We start from the raw sequence: 20,989 nt of genomic DNA, 5'->3' as shown, positions 1-20,989 counted from the left end.
CCGCATGTGTAATAAGCTTTAGAACTTTTATAGATTAAAATCTAAGCTCAGTGCTTAGCAATGTTCAAGAAATTGCTAAGAGCTAATTAGACGTTTTATAGAGGATTGGTGTTTAGGCAGGGATCTAGACACCATCTACACCAATTTTTAAAACTGTTTTTAATGTCTACAACCTATCCAACCCTCGGAAACAACAACTAGTCGAATACATTTAAGCAATGACTCATGGTTTATTAAATAACAGCCACCTTTTGCCTCGTCCCATTATACTCTCCCTTCAACAGTTTCCTAAACCACTTGGCTGATTTCTTCAGATACCTCTTACGTCCATCTTCAAAGTCCACAAACACTAGCCCGAACCGGACCGCGCCCATTCGAAATTGTCCATCAACGACCATGCAAAATATCCTTTCACATCCACACCCGTCCTACAATTTAATGAAAATATAGTTTTCAATATTGTTATGTCAAAAGGCAAATCAGTATGTTTGAAAGAACTATGTAATGTTTATGGAAACTATATATTATGTTTATATATGTGATCGGAAAAAAAAGAGCTTACAAGATTGCATCGCGAACCATCTTAAGGTGATGAGCGTAGTACTAGTCAATTCTCAAGTCATCATTAAGAAAGATTTCTCCAATGCTAGCTTCATCCACTCCTACATGATTTTAAGAAAGATACGAGAACAAAGTATTATTAGTCTAAGCTAGCTCATGATTCTTAACGTTCAGTTAGTTTAGATATATATTTTGCAGATGTGTTATCATTTACCGTTTTCTGTTATGTACAAGACAGGATCATCGAATTTGAATTTGACATGTAGTAGAAGATCACGAATACCCTTAGGGTATATCAAAAGCCAATCCGAGCCAGCCTGAAATTAATCATCATAGTTACAGAAATTACATAAGACAAACCGCTATTTTTTACAGATAAACAACTCTTTAAATACCTAAAAGAGAAAAATCTATCTAATAACATTAGAGCATGATTATCTCTGGTTTTTAAAGGGGTTTTTTAGAGAAAAAATATTGCGTGGGTTTCATAGAAACATAAGAATCGGTCACAGAAAGCACCAAATAAAAACCGACTTTGGTCTGTTTTTTGAACTGTTCGCGGACCCTAGCGACACGTTGCGGTCCGCGATTGGTGTGTTTTTTAGTTTTTTTTTTTTTAATCAGAATTTTTTTTTTTTTTTTTTTTTAAGAAATCCTTAGTAGGTTCGAGGGATAATCATGTTCTTATACTCTTATTATTAACTTAGAATATAATGGAAATCTTGATTTGATTGGGAGACTAATCTAAATTCTTGAACCTTGACTAAGGTTGAATAGAATAATCATACCGTTGGACCGAGAGGTACTCCATTTCGTTCACCTAATACAGTAAACAACATTATTATATAAATAACATAGAATTTCGATATTAATTAAAGAAAATAGTCCGATTGTAGGTAAAAGAAAACCATATAGTTCACGGACCTACGATGCTGACGCAAGCATCAGTGGACATGGTGATGTTTTCAGTTGCACATGGCACGTCTTTGACGTAAGAAGACGAGTAATAATTAATGCCTATGAAATCATATGATCCTTTGAGCATGGAGGACTCTTCTGGTGTAAATGTAGGAAGACGACCATCTTTCACATGGTTGACCATTTCGGTCGGGTATTTGCCATAGACAATTGGCTCCACGAAGTAGTCGAAGGTGAAGGCCGTGGCTCGAGCCGCAGCTAATTTGTCAGCATATGAATCTGAGTAAGGGTAGTGCCATACTGTGTTTAAGGCGATGCCAATTTCACCTTTCTGAATCGCCTGAAAACACAGCAGTAGGTGCGAAACGCAATCACAGTTTAAAACCGTCCCGGTTTCAAGTGTTGTCACGGTGAAGAAACAGAGTAAAACAGAGCCGAAACAGAGTAAAAACAGAGCCAGCACTGGAACATAAATCAAACAAGGAACTGATGAATATTGTCACATTGTGATTTTTTAATATATAGTGCTGTATGTTGAAAAACTTAAGATAATTGGTTTGATTACATGTATTATCAAAGTGATTCAATTGTCAAGAGAAAAATTATAGGATTAAACGTGCTTGAGCTAGAGTAGTATAACGATAAATGACCTATCGGAAAGTGGTTTGTTCCCACAGGTCTATAGAAAGTGCCGTGGACACATGAAAGGGGGACAAGGGCCGGCGTTAGAGAATAGTTAAGAAACAAGGGAAACATACCTGATACTTTTCTCTGTAGATATTGACGGCGGCTCCATGAGCGAGGAGGAAGTTATGGCCGACGATGTAAGGCTCGCTGGCTCCATCACCACCGGTGCAATTAGGATTAGCGAAACTGGAACACCTTCCAGGTGCCTCTTGGCCAGTTGTAAAACCATTGTGTACCACTGAAAATGGCTCGTTTAATGTCGTCCAATGCTTCACTCTATCTCCAAACTTCTGGAAACAGAGTTCCGCATAGTCCCGGAAATCATTCCTGTTTCATTAGCAAACGCTCAAAAACAACCAGAAAGAAAAAAGAACCAACGAACAACATTTTTTACTTACACGATCTCTGCTCCTAGGAAGCCACCGTAAGTATGTTGAAGTGCTTCTGGTAAGTCCCAGTGAAAGATTGTGACATATGGCTTCACTCCTACAAAATTAACAAACATTACACACACAAAAAACATTAATTTTTTTTTTTTTTTGTAAAAAACATTAAATGTTGCTCTTAACGAATCTTGATAATTTTCAGTGGGTTTGGCAAGATCCTAGATGTCACCAAGACTCCATTAGTATCACCAAGAACTGCGAAACAGATAATCATTGTTACCTTTAGACAGAAGGTGATTAATCAAGTTGTTGTAATAGTCGATTCCAGCCTGGTTGATACCTCCTTTTAAATCCCCACCTGAATCAGTTAATTACTACTCCGCTCACGAATATTAAAACTATTTAGAAGGATTTGTTAGGATCTATATCTTACAAGGCAAAATCCGTGACCAAGAGATTGAAAATCGGTAAGCATCAAAGCCAATTTGATGCAGAAAATTCACATCTTCCTGATTTTCCAAAAGGCATTCATGAACAAAAAATGTAATGATTAGTTAAAATAGCAAGTACCCCCTTCTATGTTCAGGGCAGTACTATACCTTGTAAAGGTTGTAAGAATCATCAGCAATGGACCCATTACTACCACCCATTATCTTCTCTGAAAAGAAGACACAAGGATTACATAAGGTAAATCAGGTGCATCAATCAAAGGATTACACATGAATTTAAGTCAGATGGACTTCTAATTAAAAACTAATTAACAGTAAATGGATTGACTCATATTTTTTATACACTAGTAATGATTTATATCAACTTCTGTTGTGGACATTGTCTTTAATACGTCCTATAAGATGATGACTAATTATTTATTAATTTTAGAATGTGTTGGCAAAGATTGATGGACCATTTTTAGGATCATATTGGATTGTATGGATCTGACTTGATACCACCGCAAATTAGATGAAATTCTAACTCAAAACCAATCGATAGTAAGTGCACTAACCCATATCGCTTATATACTAATTATGATATTTTCCAACTTTTGTACTGTCCCTAACATATATATGATTGAGTGACACAAAACTAATATTATATGTTGTGGTCAGAATATTGACTCGGCTATCCAAAAAAAAATTCAGATGCATATACATAAACCCAATTCCATAAGAAAAAAAGAAGCTACATTTCAAGATATTGGAATCTTGATGTATAAAGTTTTAAAGCATTTAGGGTTTCTAAGTAAGAAGAAGAAACCTGGAAACTTTTCAGAAAAGGTGTCCCAGATACTTGGTCCTCTACCATCTTCATGAGCAGCACCTTCACACTGCAAAATCAAGAAAATGTTATCAAATGAAACGAAATAGTAAATATATATATATAGTAAGAACTAAACCTGATACGCAGAAGTAGCACATCCAAAAATGAAACCTTGTGGGAAATCACTTCTTCTCAGTTTAGGTCTTGAGGAATGATTCTTGGCGAAAACTCCAACGTAGGCCGAAGTAATGAGCAACATAAAGACGAGACCTTCACTTCTCATTTTTAGTAAAATTTATCTGTTTTAATTTATAAGAATTTGGTTGTCAAACTCAAAACTTTGTGTTCGGATTTTATAATTTGTAATATTGATGTATCTTTATATAGAGTTGTTAGTTGAGGGAGTTATTGTACAAGGAACAACTGTTTTCTTACTACTAGTTGTATGTATATATCTATATATGATTTTACAATTGTTCAAGAAACCTTATCCTATGAAATCAGTAGAAGAAACATAACATTATCTTAAGAACTAGAGATCTATAGCCCATCTTGTTTTCGACTTTTTCCCATCTCTTTGTCGACTTTCTCCCATCTTTTCAAAAAAAAAAAGGATAGCTTATCTATAATTTTATACAAATGTATTATTGCTCAATCATCTTTAAAGAATGTCGATATTTATATTTCTGCCGGAAAATAAAAAGATATACTGTCGTAGTTTACCATGGTAGTGCTGATGCACTATTTGTTTTAACTTTGATAATATTTCAGTTGATTTTAATCCAAGAATGATTGTAAGCAAAGAAGACTAATTAAAAAGGGAAAAAAGTTTTATAACCACAAACAATTCTTAGCCCTGGTTGTTTAAACTCTACTTTGCTTCAAAGCTTTTCAACACTACAAATTAATCTAGAAAAATACTTCGAGGGCCTTAGAAGATTCAGACATCTTAGGAATAAAACATGAAGCCGAACCAGTTGCTAATAAGAATCTCTTCTTCTTCATTGCAGACTTCAACAAGTACTCTTCCTTCTCAGATTCTTCAATCTCTTCTGCTCTTTTCAAGAACTCTTTGAACCACATTGCAGAAATTTTTGGGAAACGTTTTAGCTCGTTCTACTCGCAGTTGTCTAGTAACGACCATGCAAAGTATCCTTCAACTTCAACTCCATCCTCCCTAAGCAAAAAAAAAAAAAACATTTATCATCAGTAAGAAGCTAAGTCTAGGGTTCCAATACAGTTTCTTGTGTGTCAAGAAACTTACTGGATGGCTTGTTGGATGCTTTGGAGATGTTTCTTGTGGTACTCTGTCCTTTGGAGATCCATCAAATTAGAAAGCTTTGTTTTTTCCTCATAATCCATATCACAATGTCCTGAAGCAAAGAAAGGAGAGAGAGAGAGTTAGTATACACCATATTTCAAGAAACAAATGAGTAAAACTATCATGGAAGAGCTTCGTATAAAATTATTACCGTTTTCAGTGATCATGAACTTTGGGCTTTCGTATTTATTTTTAGCATAAGTTAGAAATTTTCAAAGCCCTTGTGGGTATAGAAAGTCCCATTCTGAACCATGCACTTCTTACAACCAATGTCTGTCCTGCTTTGTTTTGTTCTGTTCCAAACTTCCAATATATATAAAACTTGTGAGACAACAAAATCCGTAACCAAAAGCCTTAAGAAACTAATAAACCCTTAAGAAGCTTGTGAGCGAAGAAATGAATAGAAACCCTATAAAATATGATACGAGTTATATGTATTTTGTAAACGCTACTTACTTCTCCATTCAATGCGTGCGTCTGATCTCCACTTGGGAGTATTATGGTCCACTTCAGCAATGCTTTTAACATAGAAAGCACTGTAATAATTCACTCCAACGAAGTCAAAGATCCCCTTAGCTTTTTGGATTGTGCTGAGGTAAATGAGGGTAATCTTTTCCCTATGGATTTCTTCATCACTTCAAGGTAATCTCCGTACACAGTTGGATCCATATGCCTGTTTACAAAAAGAATTCCTCAAATTAGAAAATTAACAAAAAGTATGGTATGTTTATATTCTTAAGTCAAGATATGCTGGTTCCCAACACAGACGAATGAAACCTTCGCAATGATCCTAAATTGAAAAAAAATTATTTTACAAAGGTCGTATAGTCCCCAAATTGTTAATAAAATTTTATTGAGATTAACCTACAAATATTTATTATCTCACAAATTTCATGAAATTCATATCCGGTCATGAGTCAAGAACGTGTGTGTGTGTTTTATATTTTGATGAGAAAAACACTCACCATCCAAACATGAATTCCATGGCTCGTTCACAAGCTTCTTTGTCATCAGGGCAGTTCATGTCAAAAGGCTCAAACCAGACAGGACAATGCGCGATACCAATCTTGCCATCTTTACACTGGGATTCAAACAAAAACAATATTGTCAATAAATATGTCTTACCAAAGACTTTAAGTGCTTTATATAACAAAATCAAATATGTTGTATCCTTACTTTGGGATTGTTTCTGAAGACTCCAATGGCTTCTGCATGAGCCAGAAGTAGATTGTGACTAACAGTATAAACCTCCAGGCCAGATTCTCCAGCCACAGCTGCTTCATTCATGTACTTGGAGGCACGTCCAGGCGATTTTCTTTCTTGCGTCATAGCCAGGGCCGTGCCTGACTATAGGCTGATCAAGCACATGCTTGGGGCCCTGATGTGTATAAGTATTTTAAGGGCCAATTTTTTTAACAAAGTATGGTTAGTTCTACTGGTCTTTGTCCAATTCTTTCCTACAAAGGGTTGAGGGTTCAATTATTTGCCCCATAAATTTTAATGTTTTTTCCATGATAAGTAATTGAAGGACCAAAAATATATTTTGTGCTTAGGGGCCCAAAAAAGTCAGGCACGACCCTGGTCATAGCCACCAATACCATGGCTCGTTTAGTGTAACCCACAATTTCACACGGTCGCCAAATTCTTTGAAACATATGGCAGCAAAATCTTTGAAGTCATCACTGCAATATTGTTTTTTTTTTTTTGCAAAAAGATTTTTTTTTGTATGCGTATTATAGACATTGATTTTAAAATATAGTTAGAAATTAGAGATCTCTAGAAATTAACATGTATTATTTTTAATCACTTACACAGCTTGTTCGCTTAGAAATCCGTTCTATTCATCTTCAAGGGCTTGAGGAATAAATATCCCAGTGAAACAAAGTAGCAAGAGGTGTGATTCCTGTTCATACATATGTATGATCATGTTAGAATATATTTTTTTTTTGATGAATTTTTTTTTTGATCAAGATCATGTTAGAATATATTTATTTAGAATATTAGTTTGTGTTACAAAAAAAAAAGAATATTGGGGTTTTATATAGGTACGAGAGATTAGTTAAATACCGTTAGCTAGGAGTTCATCGATAAGATCATTATAGAAATTGATTCCTTCTTGATTCACTCTCTTGTTTTTCTTTCCAACTTTTTTTTTTGGAAAATGAACAAGAGAACAAGGATTAAATCTTTGTTTAAAATTTTCAAAACTCATTCATCAGTATGTTTAATCAAGAAAAATGTTGTTTAGATAATATGAGTTAAGAACTTATGAGGCAAAATCCGAGGCCAAGAGATAGAGAATCTGAAAGCATCCATGTTTATATCTTTTCATTCTTTGGATGTCTTCCTTGTAATGGTTATAGAACTCGATTGCTTGGTCCGCGTTAGAGTAGCAATTTCTTTCTGCAAAAGTTTCATTTTTATATTAGTTTGATGAATATCATAAGAAAGTAACTATTCAGATATATATAAACCTATATATTACAAGAAGGGTTCAATAAACAAACCGGGATACTTTCGGACAAATTAGTGGCGGAGCCACTTTGTAAGTAGGGGGGTCAACCGACCCCTATGAAATTTACAAAATTAAACTTTTAGGCTTATATCCAATGTTTTTTCTGTGGTAAATTGGTCAGAAATGTTTTTTTTGACTCCCATGTCTTGAGTTCAAAACTCATCTATGACACCCTTAGCTATGAAAAATAATTATGACTCGTATAAAATGAATGTCTAGCTCCGCCACTGGGACAAATGTGTCCCAAACACTTTCTCCACGAGGAGCTTCGTGTATGGCTCCTTCGTATTGATAAGCTGATGAGGCTGTCCCAAAGAGGAAACCGTCCGGAAAGTCAGAACGGCCGAATGAGTTTTTCTTTGAGAAAATGTTCCTTTTTCTGTAAATATTATTTAGCGAAATGTTTTTTTTTTTTGAAAAAAGGGTTTTAGAAAATGTTTTTTTTTTCATATACATTGTTGAGCCTTGTGGTGTTATTGAAGTTTGATTACTTTCTGCGTCATTGTTTATAAAAGTTTTATAAGCTGTTTTAGACTTTAGTCTTTTGGAGAAACCTTTTAAATCTGCATAGAAATGAACATAAGATTATGAGTTAATATACACTTATACATCAATGAATAAAAAAATATTTAAATAACTGATATGTAAGCGGAGAATAATATACCGAGTGAAAGATCTTTTGCGTTCTTTTAGTCGACTGGAGTTAGTTTTATTTGTCTAATATGAAAGAATGGAATGAGTGAATAGTTTTTGTTTTTGCAAAACAAATAATGAATTAATGAATCTACCTTTTTCTTAAAGAATAATGTAGAGATTACTGAGTTGTGAGAGAAGTGATGAGATATGTGAAGGTATATATAGGCAAAGCGATTTGCAATTTTATGCGAAGAAACGTGGAAAATTCATAAGCAATCAAATTTGTTGCCACTGCACTATGCATGCTGACCGGCTGACCTTTTGAAGAAGAAAAAATGAAATAAAAATAATAAATGATCGCTGTTAGCTTGCGGTCTTGCGCCGTGCGCAATTGAACCAACTAGATTACTCCGATCTTGACTTCTACTAAAATATATGAATAGAGACATAACATAATTAATGAATTCAGTGCCGGGGAGGTCCATTTGCTAGCTAGAATGGCCTTTCCTTTTGAGTGAGTGGTTTTAATTTCCAAGTTTTGACGTATCTAAAATGAAAAATGAAGTTCACAAAAAAATGTTGCGATGAAGGCGCCCATTTCTTTCATGGCAAATCTAGTATATGCAGCTTTGCCAGCATAGGAGGGTAAGTCTGCCTCACCAAGTTTGACTTCAAAATCTTTGTAGTTGAGAAATGACATTCTGCCAATTCCTTTCCGGAGTCAAGCCACATCGATGACACATAAGGCACCACTAGTTCCAAGCGTAAGGGCATTGGAGGAAGAGGCGATCTCGCGATTCTGGAGCTGAGTTACAGAGCAAACAGTTTGGAGATGGTTGTAATTCCCAGCTTAGCAATCAGTCTTTGGTAGGACACTGGTTAAGTATGAAGAGCCAGTAGAAGAAAGAGTGTTTTTGTTAGTGCAAGATGCCACAACAATAGTACTGCAGAAATAAATCAAGAGATAAATTACACAATCAAATATGCTTTATTAGAATCTCTTTAAACAATTTATTACAAGATCTGCTTAATTCAGCTTTTACATGTTTAGTGTTATCACCCTAACACACGCTACTGAAAGATTCCTAAGCTACCCGCTTATGTCTCTTTACCGTCAAGTACTTCAGCCACTGCTTCAGCACAACCCAAAATACTTCCAAGAGCTTCTCTCTCTCTATAAAATCAGCATCTGTGTCTCTGTTTCTCTACGGACGATCCCATAGCTATCTTATATTAATCTCCCATTCCCGAAACCCTAGTCTCCAAGGAGCCCACAATATGGACATCTTCCATAACAATAAGTGCAACTTTCCTTTTCTTGGAATGCACTTATTCCTCTTCCTTTAAGTCATAAACTTGCTCCCCAAGTTTATTCCTCTTTCCATATCTCTAAGATACTCCCTTGCTCTCCAAGTCTACACGACTCCAGCTCAGCATCTTGACTCCACTTGGTCTTCACCACTCAACACGACGTCTGCTTCAGCAACTAAATCAACAACTACTTCAGGGCGGACATCTTACATCTTCAATCTCCCCCTTTTAGCTTTGTGTGCCGATCAAGCACAACATTCTTCTGTTTCAGCAACCATGTTGCAACCACGTTCCTCACCTGAAAACTCCCACACCAAATGTGTTTTTCTCCCCCCACGAGATGTGCACCACACCATGCTTTTCTCCCCCATAAGATATGCATTCTCTGTACCAGAACATCACCATTCTCCCCCTGCTTGATTGCATACTAAGCTAAAACAGATGCTTAGATGTCAAACCTTACAGACCCAACCGTGTGTTTCTTCATGTATAATCATGACACAGCCCCTGCTGCAGTGGAATAACAAGTATTGCATCATGACCTGACGCACCTGTCGAACTACCCTTCGACCAGCTTCTGTTGAGGATTTGGCTTCTGTCATGTGTCGTCTTCTTGACCATAAGCCATTCCCCATCCACACCGAGTGCCCTCTGCACTCGTTGCTATTGTCTTGGAGTGATTTCACTATCACCCTCCTGAAGATCATCTCACATCACTTCCTGACGCACTTCGATCTCCTTCCCCCTTGTGCCACAAACAACCTCGTGTCCTGGCTCCAGACTTGATGCTTCTTGATCAACCTTAAGATCACTCCTAACAGAGTTGCACCCATCTTCTGATGTCTTATCCTTGATCTCATCAAGTAAGCCACTCTTGGCTAAGGACACCTTTTCAACCCTCTTGGGTTTAATGAACGTCTTTTTCACCTTCTTGGCCATGTTTTTGCTCTTCTCACGAGAAAAACACTCCACCTTCTTATGTCCAAGCTTCCCACAGAACCAACAGCACATTCGATGTTGCTTCTTGCTCGGCCTGACACAGTTGCTGATGCACCAATCAGTCTCCTTCCTTGTACCAGCTTCACAACCATGCTTCAGAACCTTCTGTCTGACCTTCATGTTGTTGCACTGATGTACTACCTTCGGCTTGTTACTTACAGCTACGCGCTGTAGTACTTCCTGTCGTACTCCTTGTCGTACGTCTACGCACTTCCTGACAAGCTCCTTTGGCTCCACTTTTTGATGTGCTCCCATGCACAAAATGTGATAGCCCCTTCTGTTGTACTTCCTTAGTACTCTCAGCTCCTCGATATCCCAGTCCCCAATTCGCCTTGGCTGGTTGACCCATCGAGAGTATCTTATCCAAATCTTTGGATCCACTGTTGAGCATCCTGATCTGTTTGCGATTCTCAGCCAAATCACGTTCCAGCATCATTTCTCTCTCACGTTCATCAATAGCAACCTCCCTCAGTTTGCTAACCTCCTTCTCCAAAGACTCATTCTTCTCATTTACAGCAGCAAGTTCTTCATACTGCTCACGTCCCTGCACCAATTCGTGTTGCAACCTCAGATTCTCATTCTTGAGATTCAACCACTTGTTGACCATCACGTGATAATCCTCAGAGTCTGTATTGACATCTGAATCCGAGGATTCACTAGATTTCTCCTTGCGTGCACCAAATGCAACCATATTCTTCATCACCTTTCCATCTTCTTCAGACTCTGAATCATCAGACGACTGCAATGGAACTCCTTTTCCCTTCTTTGAGTTTGGACATTCACGCCGTGTGTGTCCAACACCTCTGCACTCAGAACACTTAAGTTCTCTTTGTTGTGCTACAGGACAGTCAGCCCTTATATGACCAACGCCTCCACATAGGTAGCACCTGAGACTTTCTCTTCTTCTGCTATTGCCACGATCACCTCCCTGGTGACCATACTGATTCCTCCCACCAGAAGAATTCATCATCTTACCCAGATTCCTAGCCAACATCCCCATGGCATCTTCAACATTCGGAGATCTATCTCCATCTTTGTCAGCAGCAAGAGCTATATTCCTTGATGCACCACCTAACGTAAAGACTGAACTACTGTCTGTCTCCATCTCTTCTGCCTTTAGCATACCCACAAGCTTGTCAAACTTGAGCTCATCCGTGTTTGTGGTCATATTCAAGACCGCCTTGTGAGCTCCAAACTTCGCTGGAAGACATCGTAGTAACTTCTTTACCAGCTTCTTCTCCTTGTACTTCTTCCCAAGTACACATGCTTCATGCGCCATAGCACTGAGTTTGGCACTGAAGCTCGCCACAGAGTCATTATCAGACCACCTGAGATTATCAAACTGCGACCCAAGATGATCCAGACGTGTCCTCTTGACACTCTCATCTCCTTCAAACGAATTCAACAGGATCTCCCACGCTTTTTTAGCTAAAGTACTCCCCTGAATCAGCTGGAACTGTTCTGCTTCAACCGCTCCAAAAATCACCGACAACGCCTTTGCATTAAACTTAGATGCATTGCGTTCTGCCTCTGACCAATCCTCTTTTGGCTTAGGCTTCTTCTCATCTCCTATGACTATGGTAGGCTCTTCCCAACCAATCTCCACAGCTGTCCACGCATTTTCATTGATTCCTCGAATCATCTGCTTCATGCGAGCTTTCCAATGACCATACTGGTCCGCATTCAACATGATCGCCTTCTGCACAAAAATAATCGTGTTCATCTTCACCTTTAGGATAACACCGATAACTTAGGTGCCCCGCTCTGATACCACTTGTTAGTGCAAGATGACACAACAATAGTACTGCAGAAGATAAATCAAGAGACAAAATACACAAGCAAATACCAATGCTTTATTAGAATCTCCTTACACAATCTATTACAAAATCTGCTTAATTCAACTTTTACACGTCTAGTGTTATCACCCTAACACACGCTACTGAAAGATTCCTAAGCTACCCGCTTATGTCTCTTTACCGTCAAGTACTTCAGCCACTGCTTCAGTACGACCCAGAACACTTCCAAGAGCTTATCTCTCTCTCTCTCTCTCTCTCTCTCTCTCTCTCTCTCTCTCTCTCTCTCTCTCTCTCTCTCTCTCTCTCTCTCTCTATAAGATCAGCCTCTGTGTCTCTGTTTCTCTACAGACGACCCCATAGCTACCTTATATTAATCTCCCATTCCTGAAACCCTAGTCTCTAAGGAACCCACAATATGGACATCTTCCATAACAATAAGTGCAACTATCCTTTTCTTGGAATGCACTTATTCCTCTTCCTTTAAGTCATAAACTTGCTCCCAAAGTTTATTCCTCTTTTCATATCTCCAAGATACTCCCTTGCTCTCCAAGTCTACACGACTCCAGCTCAGCATCTTGACTCCACATGGTCTTCACCACTCAACACGACGTATGCTTCAGCAACTACATCAGCGACTACTTCAGTGCGAACATCTTACATCTTCAGTTTTTGTATTCCTCCTGCAAGCCAAACAATATGATCCCAAGGTACGATAGCGCCTTGCCCATATAGAGCACTGCAGTCCTGACCCGTAGAGTATCTCGAACTTATTGCACCTTCCACTTCCACTTCTCCACTCATAGTAATCCTCATTCTCTGTCAGAGAAAGTGTTGTTAGTTATGATTGAAGATTCAGTTGTTTTTCGGACCGAACATGAGGAAGAATCCAGTTGCCATCTCTGTATATAGATGAGAGAGTTGCATCCTCCGCTAACCGAAGAGAGAAGTTAGAGTCATTGTAGAAATAACTCTTGAGGCAGCCAAATGATGATCAATTACCTGTCCAGAAACGGTAGGTGATACCATTTCCAACTCTCAATTTTATCCAGCTGTAGACAATACCTCTCATTTTGATCAACTTGTTCATTAACCAAGAGTTCCTTGGGTTTGGTTGGATTGTCCGGAAGGAGTTAAGATTCCCATCGAGCACATATTGACATCCAGAATTCTATAGTTATCGTGTAAGGTCTCCTTTTTGTTTGCTTGATTCCAATAATCATATATTTATCTTCTTCTTTTTCCCACGAATTAATAAAACAATTCCAGCACATTCATTCCCACGCAAAAGTCAATCACAAATACATCAAAGGAATTAATACACGCACGCGTGAATACAACGTGTTACACTGCTACACCAGTTTTTAGCAAAGTCAGTCTACCAAGTTAATTCAAAGAGCACAAAATAATCACAACATGTGTATATATCTATACAAACTATGTATATACCCACTACTTATATGATGATCGTCGTCAACCTCGTTCATCATGATGTCACTGTCTCATTAAACCATGTCTTGTTACATCCCAAATAGAACGACTAATTAAATCATTAGAACCAATAGGGACGTTTTAGTTGAAGCCCTAAATATTAGGGCAAAGTGTGACTAGTTTAGTTATTGCTCTTGAAGATCAAACCATCGACTTGAAAACATGTTGTTCTCTTCGTCAAGATCAATCAAACCATCTAAATCAAAGTAAGTGTTTGTGTTTGAACATGATCCCCATTCTTCCTTCACCACGTGGCTCCCTATGAAACTGTTGACCGGCTCTGCCGTATGTTCTGGGCTGGATTCTTGAAGTGGAGGCGGTGGCGCAGGAATATTTGTTCTCGTTATCTTTTTCTTAGAACCCGTTTTGGTGATCTCCGGTTTTCCGGTTAGACTTTGGACGAGTGTACGGAAGTTCTTGACGTCAGTGTTGATAATCTCCGGTGCAAATATATGGATGATACGGATCTTAGGCTTGATCTTGGTGATTATTTGGGAGTTCTTGTTCATAGGAACCAAAGTTCTTGAATTATCTCCATAGAAGCTTTGATGAGGAAAATGATCAAGATCGTACTCAGCCTTCATTGAATTTCTCACCATTTAGAAAACAAAAGTTTGGTTTTTGTTTGGATTGTGTTTCTTGTATTGTTTGAAGATTTAATATGCAAATGTTTTGGATTATCTGAGCATGTACATATACACAAAAAGTAATGGATATGACCATAGAAAATACAATTATTATATAATATTATTGATGGTTGGTCAGAAACATTAGTATAAGAAACATTTATTAATTAGAGACAGTTACACAAGAAGACACATTGTGTGTTTGTTTCTCGGTGGAAGACACAATGTAAATTTGGCACACATTCCTTCCACTTTATCCCGCCAGCTGTCCTTTATTGTCCAGAACTACCCTTGGTTATTGTAAAGATAGTGTTAGCTTTTTAGAAGTCTTGTTTCTTTCTTTGTAACTATATTACAGTTCAGTTGTAATAAATGTAAAGGTATATTGGATACAGCTAATGGGTTTTATGTTGGATGGTGCAGTCGTGGATGGAAGATATGTGAACGTGTGGACGAGGCTTCATGGACAAATTTTTGTGGACGAGGTTTTTAATCTTACAAGAGTTTCGTAGACTAGATTTCATGGACGAAGTCTTGTGGATGGTTTTAGTGGATTATAAGTTCATCATTTTCATAAAAAGATGATCAAACTTTTCTTTCATATATAATAAATTTAAGTGGACACACTATCGTGGACAATATATTGTGGACACTGCAATTTGAAAGAATGTATTGTGACGGTGCAATTCGAAAGAATGAGTGATGGACGGTGTTAGTTATGGATGGTGCGTATGTGGAAGTGTATGTGCAATTTGAAAGAATGAGTTATGGATGGTGCTAGTTATGGATGGTGTGTATGTGGAAGTGTATGTTGGTTCGTATAGATAATGACCATGATCTACTAAAACAACTAACCATTTAAAACAATAACATTGAAAAGAAAGACACACTGATTAGTTCCTTTAAAAGAGAAAAACAACAAATAATCATTTAGGACAACATGCTCAAAACAATTTAACACTGATGAAGTAGTTCTTGATACAACAAAACATATATTGATGAAGTTTTTTCTAGTCTAGGTGTGTGTGTGGACAAGAGAGGTGTGGACTGCGAAGTTGGAGATAGACGAGTTGTGGACAGGGGATGTGTGTACGTGGATGCCTTCGACAAAGGCGTGGACAGGAAGATTGTGGGAGACAGATCTGTGGAGTTGAGCAGCATATTGAATATTGTGAACTGTCCCAGACTTTTGTATAGTGCCAATTAGATACCAAACATGGAAGCTACCAACTTAACTTCAAATGTAACATTGGTTTCAATAGTTAATGGATACAACATAGGCCAATCAAGCACATGAAAGAACAGAGTAATAAAAGTAATACCTTGGAAGTGAACTCCATAGTTCATGTCTGAACAACATTAGCAACAGATGCAACAACAAGAGACTATCTTCCAAACCCTTATTTGCTTACAAACAGGGAGAAGTCACACTTAACTCAAAATATACCACCGTTTAGATAATAGTTACCTCACACACATAGTTAAGTCATATCCAAAAATTGATATACAAGAGAGATGCAGATATGAGATTGGTGGGTAAGAGAACGATGGGGAGGATATGGATGGATACGAGCTTGGTGGACATGAAATTCATGGACGACAGCTTTATGGATAGCCCATTTGTGGACAAGGAAATTGTTGGACATGAAAAGCATGGGCGACATGTGAATCAAATGTTGCAGGAGAGACATAGGCTTCGATGTATGCTTAAGAAGAAAATCAAATTTTTATCTATTTCTTATCTTCTTGTATATCAATTAGAAACAAGTATGAAAGAGGAAAAAAAATATGTATATGAAATTCTCATAGTTCAGTTAAAAGCAAACCTTGGATATATTCGGTGAAGATCTGGAATTTCCCAATCTGAGATTTCATAATAGATTTTCCTTAGCCTCAATCTGAGGTTTCCATGATTTCCAGATTTAAAACATAAAGTAGTGAAAGATAAAGCGACAAACAGAAATTAGTGATTTAGAATTATAAAAAAATCTACAAATTTTGTGAAGAAGAAGAAGCTTTAGAAGGATACGAAAGATGAGAGATGAAGATGACGATAGATTGAGGCAAGATTGAGTTTAGGGAATTAAGAAATATGAAACCAAAAGGTGAAAGTTGAATGGAATTAATTATAGAGAATATTGAAAAGAATTTTGACAAATGTTACCGACACCTTCTCTCTAGTTGAAGGGCAATTCAGACAAATGAGCATAAGAAAGTGCTCTCTTGACCCAATGTGTCTTTATGTGTAATTGATAACTCATAATGTGTCTTGGAAGGTAAATGTTTCTATTAATTAACTACAAACTGAATATTAAATAGTCAAAATATTGAGAAGTATAGCTAGGAAGAAAACAGCTATGGACCTGCCCTCCATTACACACATAACAACAGGTGGATTTTAAATAAACTGTAAGTTTCCCAAGAGAATTACCTGTTTCTTTTACGCTATCGAAGAAAAACAATTATTAATTTTCAACTGTTATTAAAACTCAACAAATAAGCAAAAAAAAAAGCATAAGGTAGATGGTGTAAGCAACGTTTTATTTTATGATTAGTTGGGGTTGACTTAAGCTTATCAACTTTACCATGGGATGCGAAGCTGACTTTGTTTTGTTTACGAATTTGTTAATTGTCAGCATAATTAATCTTACATGGCTTCTAGAAATAGAGTTTCTTCCATTTTGTAATATCCATATTAATAACATGATTTTCAATATTCTAAAAGTCGGTATAAGTATCTCTTAAGCCATAAATCGGTCAGAAATAATTTTTTTAAACTACTTTAAATTGTTTAAATTGGCTTAAAACAGTATAAACCGATTTAATTCGTTTAAACCGGTCTAATCCATCTAAATTTATATAAATTGGTTAAATTAAATAAAATCAACGTGAATACTTTAATTATATCATTTTTTATAAATAAATGAAAGTTTTTTCTCCAGTTTTTTTTATATTCCATTTTAATTGTTTCATCAAAAATATTTTTAATTAAATAGAAAAATCTTAAAATATGTAATATAAATATAATATATATAATCAATAATCAATTACTTCGTTAACCTGTACACCTACCTAGATCCCGAATAATCGGCATAAAGCTACTTCTCCATTGAGTTTCTAACTTTCATCTATCGATTTTTTAAACATTGGTTACTTTAAATAAATTTCAATATATATGAAACGTTTAATGTCATCATCTTTTATAGTGATGTATCATGTATGTAAAACAGACTTTGGTTGATATTATTCTGTTGGACAGGGATTAGATAAATAAAGCCGACCCAAATAGCTAATCACGACCTACAAATACTTAACACACACGACAGGCACTCGTCACACGTGATATGTGCTTCATCTCTGCACGTGCAAGTCTTTTGTTTGATTTTAATATTTATTGCATTACATTGATTATTCGAAATTCAAACAAACAAAACGGCCAATAATCATACGGAGAGGTCACAACATTTCATTAGCCAAAATAGTCCAACATTATTATATACTTACACCAAACGATTTTTTTTTGTTGCAGTCGAGTTTTTCTATTTACTACTTGTATGTTGCATCAACCTGGTTAAAGGTCAAATTTATTTTTGTTTAATTCCTAAAATAGAACATTATTTGACACTAGGCGTGTTTGGTTATATAAAAATTTATAGAGACTGGACAATTATGTGCAAGTAGATGTAGGACATAAACATATATTTCTTTAATGTTTATACGCGGGATTGTAGACTTAATCTCCTCAGTCCACGTAAGAAAACAAATTAATAATCTCAGCATGTCCTGTCAGCTGAAACTCTCTCAAGCTAGACATACTGTTTCAGCTATGGCTTTATATAATTTTTCTTGTCGGTTCGGTTGATGTTTTATCCCGACCATGGTAATTTGATCCTACAATTTTCTTGGCTGTCCATCTCTCCTTTTGTGTTTTTGACTGTTTTGTTTTGGCTCCAACTAATTCACTGGTTATGGCCGGATTCAAGAACCTTATTTAAAAGAGCAGAAGATTTTGTTTGTACCTACGGTCATGCTGGAGCACTACACGATTCATATGTGCAACTTGCTAAGATATCTTTTTTAAGTTGTAAATATAATAGTCATTTCCTTACGAATACGCTTTATTTTCATCAATGATTGCGTCGAAATAAGAGACCTTGGTCTGACAAAAAAAACACGAACATAAACATATGTTATCTATCCACATTGTTAGTTTATAATTTGGCGTGAAGAAATTACAAAAGTCCCCGCGAGAGTTCGAATCTCTCAGGCGACGAACTACTCTTTTACACTTTTAGAGATTTATTGTTTTATATAATTTTGGTCTACCGCTCATTTTGATAACCATCAGCATAAAACATGCTGTCAGCTCCAGACACGTTTGTTAGTGTGTCAGCTCCAGACACGTTTGTTAGTGTCGCTATAACATTCTTTATGGAGCTCAAAGCTGCTGGTTCACTATCGAATCCCCTGCCCCTGTTTGAGCCGTAATAGAATGACAAAAAGATAGTTTTTTTTTGCGATTTAAAACACAATGCTCGACTTGTACATTAAGAATATGTTATACCGTCCGTGACATTCAATTTCTTTTCTTTTTTTTGAAAAGGACATTCAATTTCTTTAGACGATGGTTTTATACATTAAGAATAGGTTAGACCGTGATAACAATTTACTGACATCTAATCTGGATTTTATACATTATACACTATAATGTATGTATGTACTAAACTTGTATAATGTATGTACTAAATTATTCAGACTCGCAAGGTACTAAGAAACGTGGTGAAGAAATGGCATTATGTTCATTCAGTTCCAAAGATGATGAAATATAGGAGACGTAGTTAAGGAATTTTGTTTTTGTTAATTGAGGTTTTGGTTCGCCTAATTACATTCAAAAACAAAACAAAAGTGTAACTTGTAATATCTATATATGTACTAAACTGTTTTTCAAAAATAAATAAATATATATATGTACTAAACTGTTTTCTTTAATAATAAACCACATTATAACAAATCAACTATAATTTACTCTGTTAGTAAATTTTCATCTAAAATTACATATTTTAAGATTTTAATATTGATTCTAACACAGTGTCAGCTAGTATTAGTATACTGAACATACAAATTTTATCATTAAAATATATAACCTTTATAACAACATAATGTTTTGAATTTTAAAATAATGATATTGGTCATAAAAAAATATTTATTTAAAATAAAAATGATGGTAATATATAACAATAATTTTTCTCAAAAAAATATATAACAATACTGATCCCAGAAAAATATAAAATTAAATGCTGAAAATTATGATAGTTTATTTTCCAAGCGGGTGACAAACATACTTAAAATTATTGATATTTTTTCTTTTTGTAACTGAATTATTGATATTTTGTTCTTTTTTTTTTTTTTGAGCAACTGATATTTTGTTGTTCAAGTTACTCGAATGAGATGCTATAAATACACAAGATTGCATGGGCTCATAACATAGCTTCAAGCATCACCTTTACTATTCACTCGCTCTCTCAATCTTTCTTGATAGCCACGCAACAAAGAAACGATGTCGAAGAAGATGATCGTGCTGAAAAGCTCCGACGGTGAATCGTTTGTGGTCGAGGAAGCGGTCGCACGTCAGTCGAAGATCATATCGTTTCTTGTTGAAGAATTACCCGATCAAGAATTACGGTTTACGAACCTGACAAGCGAGATCCTCCTGAAAGTGATCGAGTACTGCAAGAAGCATGCGGTGGAAGACGGTAGTGGTGATTCTTCTTCGTCCTCCTCCGATGATCTCAAGAAGTGGGACGTGAAGTTCGTCGGGGAAATTGATCAGCCCACGCTCATGGATCTCATCATGGCTGCGAATTACCTACACATCCCGAGCCTGCTTGATGTCACGTGCCAGAAAGTTGCCGATATGATCGCTGCATGCGAAGACGAGAAAAAGATTCGATCGACGTTCAACATCGAGAACGACTTTACGGAAGAGGAAGTAGAAGCGATTCGCATGGAGAATCAATACCCTAACTAGTTTCTTTTATGTTCTTTGTTTGGTTTTTGTGTCTTCGAATCTCTAGATACGATGACTATCGTTGATTTCGTGTTCAAGAAGGGCTTATGCTTAAGAAATGTAAGAGCAATTCTTGATTATATGCTAAGCTCTACAAAGTATCTGTACCAATTCTTGATTATAGGACTTGAGTATTCAATCTTGTTTCCAACTAACTCTCTGCCAAGATAACAAGAGTTTGTGTTTCACTAAACATGACTCTTGTTTTGGCGCTCGAGAAGATGACTCCTCGGGGAAAATTATTTATCGTGCAGAACAAGAAAAAGGCAATTCAAAATCCACATACAATAATAAAAAGTAAATAAAGGATAAAAGAGGTGAAGAGTGAAGACTAAATACATTTATATCATAATAATAATTACACATTTTGTATTCATCGTAAATTTAGAAACGTGCTATTTTGGAGATTTGCTCCAAAAAA

The 20,989-nt window shown here is 36.3% G+C and overlaps 3 protein-coding genes, 1 long non-coding RNA gene and 1 pseudogene across 4 annotated transcripts; 1 reads left to right on the top strand and 4 right to left on the bottom strand.

The window, feature by feature from the left end:
- Positions 1–7: 7 nt before the first annotated feature.
- LOC106403844 (beta-glucosidase 16) lies at positions 8–4,240 on the bottom strand. The gene is made up of 12 exons (XM_048760223.1): positions 3,946–4,240; positions 3,807–3,876; positions 3,152–3,210; positions 2,986–3,061; positions 2,833–2,910; positions 2,565–2,652; positions 2,238–2,493; positions 1,486–1,819; positions 1,350–1,381; positions 776–878; positions 563–662; positions 8–428 (listed from the first exon to the last, which is right to left on the bottom strand). Exons 1-11 carry the CDS (start codon positions 4,090–4,092, stop codon positions 604–606), a joined length of 1,302 nt encoding a protein of 433 aa, XP_048616180.1. The 5' UTR covers positions 4,093–4,240; the 3' UTR covers positions 8–428; positions 563–603.
- A 190-nt stretch (positions 4,241–4,430) lies between these two features.
- On the bottom strand, positions 4,431–8,818 carry LOC106355613 (annotated as a pseudogene).
- A 4,065-nt stretch (positions 8,819–12,883) lies between these two features.
- On the bottom strand, positions 12,884–14,665 carry LOC106405573 (VQ motif-containing protein 18). Its single transcript, XM_048761812.1, has one exon. The coding sequence runs from the start codon at positions 14,472–14,474 to the stop codon at positions 14,001–14,003; it is 474 nt and encodes a 157-aa protein (XP_048617769.1). The 5' UTR covers positions 14,475–14,665; the 3' UTR covers positions 12,884–14,000.
- A 1,003-nt stretch (positions 14,666–15,668) lies between these two features.
- Positions 15,669–16,766, bottom strand: LOC125589037. Its single transcript, XR_007325228.1, has 2 exons — positions 15,824–16,766; positions 15,669–15,736 (listed from the first exon to the last, which is right to left on the bottom strand). It is a non-coding gene; the product is annotated as an uncharacterized LOC125589037 (long non-coding RNA).
- Positions 16,767–19,876: 3,110 nt separating this feature from the next.
- LOC106405327 (SKP1-like protein 11) lies at positions 19,877–20,905 on the top strand. Its single transcript, XM_013845889.3, has one exon. The coding sequence runs from the start codon at positions 20,059–20,061 to the stop codon at positions 20,527–20,529; it is 471 nt and encodes a 156-aa protein (XP_013701343.2). The 5' UTR covers positions 19,877–20,058; the 3' UTR covers positions 20,530–20,905.
- The last annotated feature ends 84 nt before the right edge of the window (positions 20,906–20,989 follow it).

Source organism: Brassica napus, chromosome C6 (genome assembly GCF_020379485.1).
Source record: "Brassica napus cultivar Da-Ae chromosome C6, Da-Ae, whole genome shotgun sequence".
In the NCBI taxonomy this organism is placed as follows: domain Eukaryota; kingdom Viridiplantae; phylum Streptophyta; class Magnoliopsida; order Brassicales; family Brassicaceae; genus Brassica; species Brassica napus.
This window is presented reverse-complemented; position numbering and strand designations above follow the sequence as displayed.